Raw genomic sequence first — 12,655 nt, forward strand, 5'->3', positions numbered from 1 at the left:
TTGTATTGTACTTTGTAACTACCTGTTTTTATTTTCTCTTAAATTATAATATTTTGCACTTTGTTTATTTTGTAAAATTGCACATAAATCATGTGAATATGTTATTAAAGTATTTTGTAGAATGCTGTTCCAGGTTTGAACAAAAATAATTCAAAGTAAAAACCACAAGAACAACAAAAGGTCAAAAGTTTGATGATGTATCAAACTTAAATAAGAAGTATTGGTATAAGCACTTTGTATTGCCTTGTTGCTGAAAATGTGCTATATAAATAAAATACCTTTACCTTTTACCTTTATCAGCGATATGGGCCCCGTATTTACTTGGTATCAGATCGATACAAAAACAAAATATTCAGTGTCGCACACCTTCAGTAAAATGTTCACATATGTAGCTCAAACTATTCACAGAAAGGTCTCCAGGTGTCAGAGTTCCCAGTCTCTTGAACTTCTTCACATCTTAAATACCTATTTCAGTGATCAAAGAACAAAAACATGCAAGTTAAAGATAAAACCATCCACAAAAGCAGTGCTATCTTCAAGCTAGAGTTTGCCCCACTGTGATTCAATGGATTCCACATGCAGACTAATAATGTCTCAGCAAATAATCACGTTGCATTCAGAAAGGCAAATTACATAGGTTTTCTTTTTGTCAGCTGGCTGCAAACTGCTGATCAAATAGCCCTATCATCTTGAATTTCTATCACACAGGCAAAAAGAATTGACCAGAGACAAGATAAAAGCCTGCAGTGCCCTGACAAATCTAAACTCACTTAAGACGTCAATAGTGTCACGCCGAAAAGATGCCTGCATTGAAAAAAAACACCCAGAAATCCATATCAATACGCTGCCAATCAGGTAATTTCATTAAGGCATTCAATGCCATTTGCTGATGGGATAGCAAATTGTGTGCAAACAAAGCAAAGGTCAGTAAAGTATTGTTGAAGTAAGTGACAGATTGCACGTGGAGAAGTGCAGAGGAGTAGAAAAATGCAGCAAGCCGCCGATTAGACGCCTATGATAAAAGGAGACAACTTTCTAATTCCATCGGCCTGTTTTGATACAAATCAAGGCTTTTCTATTGGAGTGGGTGTTTCTCTCCTGAACAAACTCCTCTCTGGACCTGCTTAAAAGGAGCGCTCCACAACTTACGATTTCTTTAAGCAGCTGTGAGTGGAAATTGCTTGTTTTTTTTTTGGTGGCGGGGTGGAGGGACGTTTATGGCCCCATTCAAAGGCTGACATCTCAAACACAGGAAGGAAGGAACTGAAGAAGTGCCATACAGTATAAAGAGGTTTGTTTTTAAACTCCTGCTGCCTTCTGCAAGACAGGCCCTTTAACTGAGGCATAATTTAAGATGATCTGATATAGCAAAGGCTTTTGCTGTATAAAAACAATCAATATGACAGAACACTGCCATCATTATCCAGCCATGCTCCTACTGCAGCCATACAGTGGGGTTTAAAGACTCTACAGGGGTCCAACCCCCACAGAAAGAGCACCGACTTCAGCCCTGATGTCACATGTGGAAGAGGGAAACGAGTGGATTGGGGGGTGGGGGGGGGTGTTGGTGGGACGAGCTCTCAGGATTATGGCCTGGAAGCATGTTAGATAATAGATCAAAGAGATTCGCCGGAGAGAGCCCTTCATGCGTTTTCTACCAAACGCTCCTCGTTATGAGGAGTGGCAGACGCTTTTATTCCTCAAAATGATGCGAAACCCTTGAAAAAAGAAATCAAATCAAAAAAATTATTATTGACCATTTGTAACTACTTGTTTCATCTTTTGCAGCCAAGTGCTGCACAAGATTATTCCACTTATTTTATGTTTCATCTGTATTGTTTTGGAGGTTGGTCACAACATAAATCCACACATTTGTCAGAGTTTGTGATGCCAAAAAAATCTGTCATTTAGTGAATAATTTCAGAGCTTTTTACATCACTAATATTACCTGCAACCTGTGCAAAATTTCAGAAATATATTTAAATCAATGGTAAGAGGAGTCAGTATGTTGTATAAGTTCCACTAACGCTGTTAAGGTTTATCCAAAATGAAAAACATCTAGATATCTAGGTTGGTTTTCAGGTCAGGTTAGAAAATCAATGAAGCTTCCAAGATGGATGAGTCAAATTTTTACCTCTAGAAATAACTTACAGTGACTGCGTAGTAGTGGGTGTCACCCATGTTTGAACAAATATTAGTTTTCAAATGTACGCAGATGACACAGTGGCTTTTCCACAAGCAAAGAAAAAAAAACTATATCCAAGAAGAATGCTCACATAGGATTAGATTTCAAGTATTCATCACTGAATTCCAAAAAACTGAAGGAATTTTAAAAATAGATTTCAGTCAGAAGGAAGGAACAAATCTACTTTCAAGGCATTAAATATATTATACATTGAACACAGTCATCATCAAGTGGTTTAACACAGAGATATATTGAGGGAGCAGCAGAAATTTCACAACAATCTGCTGTATTCATGAAAAACGGAAGATTGTTCTTACAAAAACAAACCTCCAAGCCTCGATAAAATTGACAAAGCTACATTTGAAGAGTCCCAATGGTGGGAAAACTCCATCTTTCACTACAACACAAAGTACAACACTGGTTTCTGTGCACACTAGATGGCCTCGCAACCTGGCAGATTCAGAGTGATCTTGCAGAGAGGAGTGGGCAAATATTACCAAGTCAAAACGGACAATGCTAGTAAGAGTCATTACCCAAAATGAAAAAGTGTTGTGTAAATTCATCTTGTTCTCAGTTCTTCATGGAACTGAGAACAAGTCCCATGAAACCTGGGAGTTTTAATTCCAGGTTTAGATTTTTCCATTCATGACCTTCTGACCACTGATGAGAGCTGACTGAGGGGAAAATAGCCAATTTCTTTTTATTTATTTAGCAATTTTCACCTTTCTTCTGATATTGCCCTACATACTAACTGATGTGCATCTCATGAGACAAAAGCATAAGTGATGCATCACCTAATTTAATCCTAACATACAGTTTTAATGAACTATTTTCACTTTTTGTAGTTTCATCAGTATCATCGTTTGAAACTTTACATGCAACGCAGTACGGTTGCAAAATGAAGCAGCAATAATATGAATGCTACAGAGCAATTGTCTCTAACCTCCACAGGCTTTAACCAACATACACTTCAAGGAAAACTCAAAAACCCTCCATAATCATTCCACAGAAAAGATGAAAGGACTCCCAATTATAAATCAGGAACTACTAAAGGGGCACAATCATGTTTCCCTTTGTCCAAGACAAACTAACTCTGATGTGAAGCCTCGGTGTTGACAGACATATTCATCAGGAAGTAACTTTGCTTGAGTTTGTGCTCATGCTGAGCCTGTAAATGCAGCAGCGTGCTTCAGTGGATCCATTAGTGCCAGAATGCGAGAGACGAGGAACGAAGAAATCAATTCACAGGAGCCTCCTATTCAGGTGAAGCATCTTCTGCTTACGAATACAGAGGACTGACATCTGTGTGTAAAAATGGCCAGAATAATAGATGGCAACAAGCAAAACACACACTTTATTGAAAAATCTATTGCTGGAGCAGCTTGGCTTTTAGAATCAAAGACCTTGATGGTTGAACTAATGTTATTTACAATTGACATCTGTTGATTCAGACAGAGGACTGGGAAAAATTCTTTCAACAAAAATGCACATACAGAGTATGTAAGTAAACAACGCATTATATCAATCTTTACTCTTGACACTCTGCTGCCCCCTTATGGACAAAATAAAAAATGCATGAGCCCGACATATTTGATTTCAGGTTCCAGTCGTTGCTCCTCAGCACTTTACAGGACGTTACTCAGCTAAAACAAATCTCAAACAAATAAAAGCAAAAATAAATTCAAATGAATACAAATTTATTGAAATTGGCATTCATCAGTGAGCAGGAAAACACTGTGCAAACAATTGCTGCAGTTTGTCATCACTTCTGTCAGTGTATGTCATTCATTTTCCCTCTAAACGCAACTTTCAACTGTGATTTATCTGCCTAGAGCAACTGCAACACTTTACTTGCTAGTTACACACTCCAAAAACACAAAATCATAACCAGTATTTTTAGTTTCTAGTGCAAATATATGAGAACGCTTGAAATAAGACAAATCTAAGTCACGTAACTTTTCCAAAACATACAGGAGCTTGTTTTAGGTCAATAAATTGTTTAATATTGATCAAAACTACTTGTTCCACTGTAAGATATTTCTCACTTATAATATGGAAAAAATATCTTGTGATAAGTGAAAAAATCTGCCAGTGGAACTAATAGTTTTAATCAATATTCAAGAGTTATTGACCTAAAAGGTCCTATGCCTTGCGGAAAAGTTACTTGTAAGTTAGAGCACTTGAAATAGGACAAAACTACAATATTAGCACCAGAAACCAGACTGAAAATACTTGGTAACATTTGTTGTTTTTGCACTGCAGCTACATCCATGTTTTCAGCTTGGCATGATGTCATTCATATGTCAGACGTCTCAGGCAAATCAACAGCAGCTTAAGTCAACAGTATTGATATGTTGCAGTTTTCCTCAATTCTTCCAGACAACTAAAAGTGCTTATAGTTTCACTTAATTATGCAATTCCTGTGACAAGTTTACTTACACTCATCATGGTCAAGTTGTTGTAATAATTTTATTTGAACCATTTTTCCCCTCCATTTTCCAATTAAGATTTTAGATTTCTCTTCAAACAGAGTTAGTAGTTTTAGGTTTAAATTTTAAGGAGTAAATACCAATTTGTTGTGGAAAAAGTTTTGAAAGGAATTAAATTTTGTGGGAGAAAGTGTTCAACTGTGTCCCTCAGGGTTTCCTGTGGGTGGTACTTTGGGAATATGGAGTAACAATATGACCAGTGTCAGATCTTGGTCTGCATTGCCGGCAGTAAGTTGGACACTTTTCCAATGAGAGTTGGACTCCAAAGTTTCTCTTTGCAACCTTTCTGGACAGCATTTCTAGGCAATGCCAAGATGTTGAAGGAATGTGTTTTGGAGGCATCAGGCAGAATGTGAAGCAGTCAGGATGCGGATCAGCACTTTGACTGTGGTCCTGATCTGGAAAAGGATAGAGTGCTTCACCAGGTTGGGGTCGAGGTCCTACCCAAAGTAGTGCCGTTTAATTTGGGTTCTTGTTCACAAAAGAGGGAACATTGGAGTGGGAGATCGACAGGAAAATTAGTGTGGTATCTGGAGTGACGTGAACATGTACGGGTCTGTTGGGGTGAAGAGAGCTAAACTGAAAAGTGAAGCTCTCGATTTACTAGACCATCTACGTTCCTGCCCTCATCTGTGGTCACAGGCTTTAGGTAATGACTAAAAGAATGAGAAAGTGAATACAAGGGTCTGAAGAGAAACTCCTTCATCCAGGAGGGACTCAGAGTATAGAGACGAGCCATTGAGGTGGCTTGGGCATCTGGTTAGGAATTTCCATTGGAAGGAGACCCAGGTCACCCTGGAGGGATTGGATTGGGAACATCTTTGGAGGATCTGGCTATTCTACACTTTCATATCCCAAAAAACCTGCCACATAACAGCAACATGCACAGTTTTGAGAGCAACCATAAAGACTAGGACTGGCTATGTTTAAGTAGATATAATCGGTGACCAATTCCAATTGGCTCACCCATTGAACCTATTAAAACTTTATTGACAATGGTTAACAGCAAAACAAAGTTAAACAAACTGAAAGAGTGGTCAAATATTCAATCAAAAGGCTTGTTGGTGTCAACTAAAAGCATTTGGTTAAGGGGAAACTTGCTTAGCAACATTTAACCCAATCTTACTGGAGGTGTATCATGTGAATAATTCATAATGCATTAACATTTAAATTTGTGCTCCTGATGCTTGTTTTTAAAAAGTGTTGCAGCGCATGTTGTATGAAAGGTTCAAATAAATAATAAAAAGCTCCAGAATGATATAGAACTTGCTTCCTATGATGAGTTTAGGTGAACTTCTCTTTGGAAATGCAAAGTACATTTCATTTCACTCATTGTGGCATGCTTCCAGGTGTGTGTGAATCTGCGTAGAGTGTGTGTGGAGAGAGCTGCTCCTCCGCGCCCTGCTGTGGCTGAGTGCACATTATCAGTGGGACGCCCTGGATGACCACGTTCTGGCTACCAATGCCAATGTTTGGAACCACCAGTCCAGCTTCTTGACAAGGCTCAGCAGGCTTGGAGCTAACCATGTCCGGTGGAGTTGCTACTGTCACCAGTGGTGAGCTCTTTTTTGTCACGACTCTTAGTTCTGTGCCCCCATCAGGAATGAAGGTGCTGAGGCCCTCCAGATCAGAGCTGTAGGTGATCAGAGTCTGTGTGCTGCTAGAGTCCTGAGGGGTGTCAGTGTCTGAGCTCAGCTTTGTCAGCAGGACAGTCTGGGGTTCGGCCCTGACGGTACTACAAGGCGACCCGAGAGGTTGCACAGCTGCCAGCAGGTTGACTTGTTGGATCATAGATTGATTGACGACGACGTCTTGGTTGTCTGGCTCCAGTAAGACCAGTTTGGTTTTGCTCGATCCATCCCCACCAGCAGGGATTAAGGTGCTTTGCTGACCCAAAGGCTGTGGGACGATGATTTTAATCTGTGCGTTATTGTATGAAACCATTGAACTAGATGGGAAGGGAACTTCAATCTGAGCATTGCTTTGCGGCATTGTGACGGGAACAAGGTTGACCGTGTCTGCTGAGCTGGAAAGCTGGAGCTGCACCGTGTTCTGGGCGTCTCTATGCTGCTTCTTGTGGCTGCGCAGCGAGTCCTCCCTCACAAACGATGCATCGCACAAGTCACAGTGGAAGGCCCGGGCTGCATCCAGTTTGGCCCGATACCGAGAGCTGACGGGTTTAGGAGAGTTTCGTCCACCTCTGCCGGCATTCCTGACTCTTCCTCTCTCTGCTTTATCCAAGTGACACTGCTCTCTGTGGGTGACCAGACAGCTGAGTCGCTTGGAGGCAAAACTGCACAAGTCACATCTGAAGGGGCGCTCCTCTGAGTGGATCCGCTCATGGACTTTGAGCGCCCCCTTGCTGGAGCATGAGTAAGTGCATTTGGAGCACTGAAAGGGCCGAGCGGGCAGGTGTTGCCTCGCGTGTTGCCGCAGAGCCGACCTGCTGGCGGACTTGTAGTCGCAGTGTTCACACTGAAACAAGTTCTCAGTGCCATGCTTGATGCGAGTGTGAGACTTCAGGTTTCCTTTCATAGCACAGCGGTACTCACAGAAGTCACATTTGTAGGGCTTTTCCCCGGAGTGAATGCGGAGGTGCCTCTTCAGGTCGGAGTTGATTTTGAACTTTGCGTCGCACTGCTGGCACTGGAAAGGTGCGTCACCTTGAAAGAGAAAGAGAGAATAAATGAGAGGCTTGTGTCACCAGGTCAGCCAGGAAAACGTCAAATTAGCTTTTGAAGGAAGCTACCGGTGTGAGAGCGGAGGTGCACAGTGAGTTGGCTAGAGTTGCGGCTGGCGTAAGGGCAGATCTGGCATTTGAACGGCCGCTCGTCGTAGTGGATCCGAAGGTGCTTCTTCAAACTGCTGCTGTCTGCCGCTGCGTAGGAGCAGTGCTTGCACTTGTGAGGCCTCTCGCCCGTGTGGGAGCGGCTGTGCATGTTCAGTTTGTCACGCCGGCTGAAGCGCTTGTGGCAGAGCTCACATTCAAACGGCTTCTCGCCTGCTCAATGAGGGAAGAACAAAGTGGGCTGACTCTTTGGGCTTTTCTGCAGCTCATCTCAAAAACAGTACCGTATTAAAAGGGACTATCCTACCGGTGTGAGTCTTGAGATGTCGCTCCATGTCTTTTTGGCCATATTGTGTCTTAAAAGTGCAACCTGTAAATGTGGAAGAAAAGCCAAACTCTCAAATTATTTAGAAGCTTTTAGAACTACATTGTGCAAACAATAAAACAGGTGTTCTCTCTGACCTAACAATGTGTGAACAAATTTTGGCACACATCTTTTTTCCTAACTTTGCTTTAATTTAGCAAAAGTTGCAAATATTTGTTTCTTTGCAGATCTATTTATTAAAACAGTTCAGAGGGGGTTCCACACACCCAAAAAATGGCAATAATGTTCTTTCTGGCAGTGCATACCAACTCATGCGGTGAAGGAACCTTTATCACTGTAGAATAGCAAACTTTATGAGTTTAGCATTTACCTTGTCTCTCAAAGAAAGCTATTCCCTGAGCTTTTAAAGCACTTAACTGTGAATGTGCTCTTTCTATCTGCTTAGATGCATTTCTCTCTTAGATGAAACCACTATAGAAGATATTACAAAGATCTAATTTAGTTACTTACGTAACTACATATTTATTTATTCATTTACATAGAAAGTACTTCCATATCAGTGCAGTCATGGCAGAGTCTCCTGAGCCAGGTTCAAGAGATGCTCATCCAAAGAAACTACATAAATTAACTGAATTTAACTTCCTTCATAATTTGAATATAACTTTAAACCTTTCCTACATTGATAAACAGTAACTATTTATTTTTTAAAAGGTCATTGCTGATGCATTTTCTTCTCTGCATTGCATTAAAAACACCTGTTTGGTTCAGATCGGTATTTATGGTGTGAGGATCAGTAACTTTACAGAACCAACCTGAGAAACAGCAGGAGTGTCTTTTGGAAGTCAGGGCAGGTTTTAGTTTCTTGGATGGAGTTTTCTGTGCTTTGGTCAATGACTTCTTGATGCCTCTCACCACACAGACCTGGTAAGAATCCTCAAGAACAAACTCTGTGCTGGAACCTAAGGATGGAGGAGACCATGTCAGACGTGCATGAAACGGCTGCTTTTAAGTGAGTTCCCTTTAAAATATAAAACTGGAACCTGTAAGAGGGGCTGATACAGAGCTGACCGCGGTGTGAGAGGAGGGAAGGGAGCATCCGTTTTGCTTATGGGCGAGAAAAACCTCATAATTATTGTACTGCTGTTTGCAGAAGCCGCAGATGTGGATGTCTGGGTTCACCTCCACCGCAGCACAGGATCCTGCATTTACTACATAACGAAAATAGGAAATAATGACTTCACCACAAAATTTATATATTTAGATTTGTTATACTGACACCCAACAACAATTCTGTGCTGATTAGGAGCTGCTTTGTCTTACCTTCGCTGTTGCATGTTGCCATTTTCGAGGTTGTTTTGGTAAAGCTCAACTTATTTTTCGGCTGCTGTGTTCGAACGAACGCTTCATTTTGGCGTAAAACAAAAGCGACTCAAATGAAAATACGGCCATAAATAAAACCGCATATTTTCAACTGCGAGCTCCATGAAGATTAGTTAACACCGAGAAAAAATAAGAGTTCACTCTTTCAAATACACCGACACTTTGAGGTTTTACGACACTATCGCTACAGTTTGCGGCATGCTAAGTTACAAACCATGTTGCATTGAATGCTGTGGGAAAAAGGAACTTCTTTCTTTCTTTCTTTCTTTCTTTCTTTCTTTCTTTCTTTCTTTCTTTCTTTCTTTCTTTCTTTCTTTCAACAGATGTAGACCATGTTGATATATCATTATATGTATAATTCACATTATATAAGTTTGTTCAAAGAGTTGCTGTAAATGCTGATAGCTGTGGCCAGGAAGAATCTCCTGTAGCAATCTGTATTACTATGATTCTAAAGAACCCTCTGACTGAAGACACTGCTGTTGCATAGCAAAATCATGAAGAGGATGCTTTTGGTTATTCGTAATGTTTTTCATTTCATGAAAAATCCGTTTTCGCACAATTATCTCCAGAGGTAGCAGAGAAGTCTTTGTAAGTCCCTGGCTCTAAACCTGCTGTCCAAACTAATGATGGAAGAAGATATCATATTCTCTATAGCAAAATTACAGAAAATCTGCAGCATCTTGCTGCAAACACTGAAAGACCTAAGCCTCCTCTAGAAGTAAGATCTGCTCTGTCTTTCTGTCCTTATAAACCTCTTCATTGTTGCATCACCAGTCCATTCTGTTTTCTAGGTGAGATGAACACCGAGATGAATATCTGACAAAGACAAAGGAAAATCAGATATAAAGATACATTATTCACACACAATCCTAATGCATAATATATCAAAAAAGATATGGGGCAAAAATAATTTCAGCTGCCATGGAGCAGATTTGGAAATAGCTCCATTTACTCATTTATTGTTACCACTGATAACCCACCACCATATATTTTACCCACAAAATTACATGTTTTCTGACTTAGTTTTAAAAGTATCTAATGTCTAAACTGAATATTAAAGATTCTTGCTGATTCATATGGCAAAGAAAAAATGTATACTTCACTTAGCAGTCATGTTAGCATTTCCAAGGACCTGATGTGTTATGTTTGAAAAACATATAGTTCAACTGTTAAAAGGAAGTTATTTCTAATGTGAAATTTTGATATACCCTTTATAAAGTTTGTCATGCTTAAGAATGTGAGCTAGCAGGTTAGCTACATCTTCAAATTCAGGTAGTTATCTTCTTTAGCTGACTACCTGTACTAAAACCGGCCTCAAAGACATACATCAAAACTATTTTAATCTAAGTTAAAACATTGTCTTATTATATACTATGAGGTGTATTAAGTCTTAACAGTTGGCTCAAAAGTAAACTTGAATTAGCTAAATGTAGCTTTAGCACTTGTTACAGGAATGTAAAGATATTTCTTGTGTGAGTTTTCAGACACAGCAGCTGCTATTGCTGAACAAACAGCCATTTTCAACTAAGGACAATTTACTGGGATCGTTGGGGTGAGGGAATGAGAAGGCCTCTATTTATGCCGAAGCAGTTGTGCTGGTGTGAATAAGCCATGAAAGTGAGTGACACACAGCTCCATTTTCAGTGGCAGCTCCTTAACTGCCTGATTGCCACTGTGAAGCTGAGGAATTTCCTTACACTGACTTTCCCGAACAGCAAAGGCACAGGACTGATTCCTTCCCTGCTGAAACAGCAAATCCTTGAGACAGACAGGAGATCCACACACACGCATACAAGGCTTACACACACACACACACACACACACACACACACACACACGCACACCCACGCACACACACACACACGCACACACACACACACACACACACACACACGCACACACACACACGCACACACACACACACAAACTGCATGGCCTTTCATGGCCTGCCTTCATGACTGTGACAAGTTGATAATCGTCGTCTTTGAAGAAGATTTCGTAAGGATACTCAACTATTATATTCAGATACCTCCGTGGGACTGTTTGTGTCAAATTAGTTACAAAAACAGCTTTATTTGCAGTTTTGAAATGTGATGACACAGAAATGACATGAAAAGGAGCTAATTAAATAAATAATTTGATACGTCCAGAATTTGCTAATCTTGTGCACATACAGTAAATCCCCATCAGACTCAAGACGTGTCCCCACCCCTTTCTGCCGCGACCGCAGCCTGTGGAGAGCAGGCTGAATGTTTTGATGAATTTTAATAGTTTCAGGAAAACTGTGCCTTTGGTTTCAATTTTGGTTTGTGATTCATGTGGCAACACCCCAAAGTAGGAATAAGATACAATGCCTTGCAACAATATGCACCCTTTGAACTTTTCCTCATCTTGTAGCATTACAGCTACAACCTCAGATGGGTTTTAACTGGGATTGAAAACAAAAAGACACCATCATGTTTCTAGATGGATGGCCATGTCTTGGTTGCAGTTGCATCAAGCTCTCTTTGATAAAATGAGCAGTGCTCTGTGAGATGATGAAAGCTTGGGTATTGTCGTACAACCTAACATGGCTTTAAACTTCTCCACAACTTTATTTCCGACCTGTTTACTGTCTTCCTTGGTCTTCATGATGCCGTTGTTCACTAATGTTCTTTCACAAACCTGAGTGGCCTTCACAAAGCAGCTGATGGACTCTATTTAGCACTCCAGTAACACTAGAAGCATAGAAAGCTGAATACAAATGCACTGCACACTTTTCAGATTTCTGTTAAAAAGATTGAAAAGCGTTAACATTTTCCTTCAACTTCTGTCACATGAAATCCAAATAAATACATTACAGTTTAATGTGACAAAATGAGAAGCGTTGTTTTCAAGAGAAAGAAAGAAAACAATTGAAGGAACTTTCACAAAGAGAGTTCAAGGATTTTCATTAAAAGAAACTTAACTGGCATTTTCAATGCCAGTCAAGTTATCGTCTGACATTATTCAATAGGATCCAATTAGTTATTGAAGTCAAAAGGAAAGTGTCTTTTGGATATCAAGCTGTGTCCAATTCCAAGACATACCTTTCTCCCATTTAGTGGGACACCCACATTTCCAGTGAGTGATGTAATGTCCTTCTTTTCCCCAATGAGACAAGGGCAACAATAGGGGGGGGCAATGCCTCTGTCACATTATTTCCCCCCACCGAGGCACGCCAGCTGCTTACAGTTGCTTAATGGCCACGAGCTGTCACAAGGCATCACAGCCTGCTGCCACACAGGAGCGGCAGATGCTTTAATTGCACAATGACTTGTAGGTTGTCAACAGCAATTATACCAGGCTTCCACCTGAGGGCACCCAAACAACACAGTCCACTCGCTTTAGAGGCACGGAGGCTCTCCAGCTATCTGCAAAATCTGATCTAAAGGTTTTGTCTCTGTCAGGATGAGAGCCACACGTTTATTCCAAGTCTCCTTTTAGCCTTAAAGCTCAGCCATGTG

General features: G+C 40.5%; 1 protein-coding gene across 1 annotated transcript; it reads right to left on the reverse strand.

The window, feature by feature from the left end:
• Positions 1-3,512: 3,512 nt before the first annotated feature.
• zfp64 (zinc finger protein 64 homolog (mouse)) lies at positions 3,513-9,773 on the reverse strand. The gene is made up of 6 exons (XM_014979725.2): positions 9,108-9,773; positions 8,828-8,995; positions 8,600-8,746; positions 7,770-7,832; positions 7,424-7,675; positions 3,513-7,337 (listed from the first exon to the last, which is right to left on the reverse strand). The coding sequence occupies exons 1-6, from the start codon at positions 9,127-9,129 to the stop codon at positions 6,004-6,006; spliced, it is 1,986 nt and encodes a 661-aa protein (XP_014835211.2). The 5' UTR covers positions 9,130-9,773; the 3' UTR covers positions 3,513-6,003.
• Positions 9,774-12,655: the final 2,882 nt, after the last annotated feature.

The sequence above is a fragment of the Poecilia mexicana genome, unplaced genomic scaffold, assembly GCF_051168715.1.
Source record: "Poecilia mexicana isolate PSO_F unplaced genomic scaffold, ASM5116871v1 scaffold_7, whole genome shotgun sequence".
Taxonomy (NCBI): domain Eukaryota; kingdom Metazoa; phylum Chordata; class Actinopteri; order Cyprinodontiformes; family Poeciliidae; genus Poecilia; species Poecilia mexicana.

What these genes read in the sequence shown, in the direction of transcription:
- zfp64 (XM_014979725.2), bottom strand. Translation starts at nt 9,129, where the DNA reads ATGGCAACATGCAACAGCGAAG. An exon ending in GGCAACATGCAACAGCGAAG is followed by an intron (nt 8,996 to 9,107) that starts GTAAGACAAAGC and finishes TTCGTTATGTAG; the next exon opens with TAAATGCAGGATCCTGTGCT. An exon ending in ACACTCCTGCTGTTTCTCAG is followed by an intron (nt 7,833 to 8,599) that starts GTTGGTTCTGTA and finishes CCACATTTACAG; the next exon opens with GTTGCACTTTTAAGACACAA.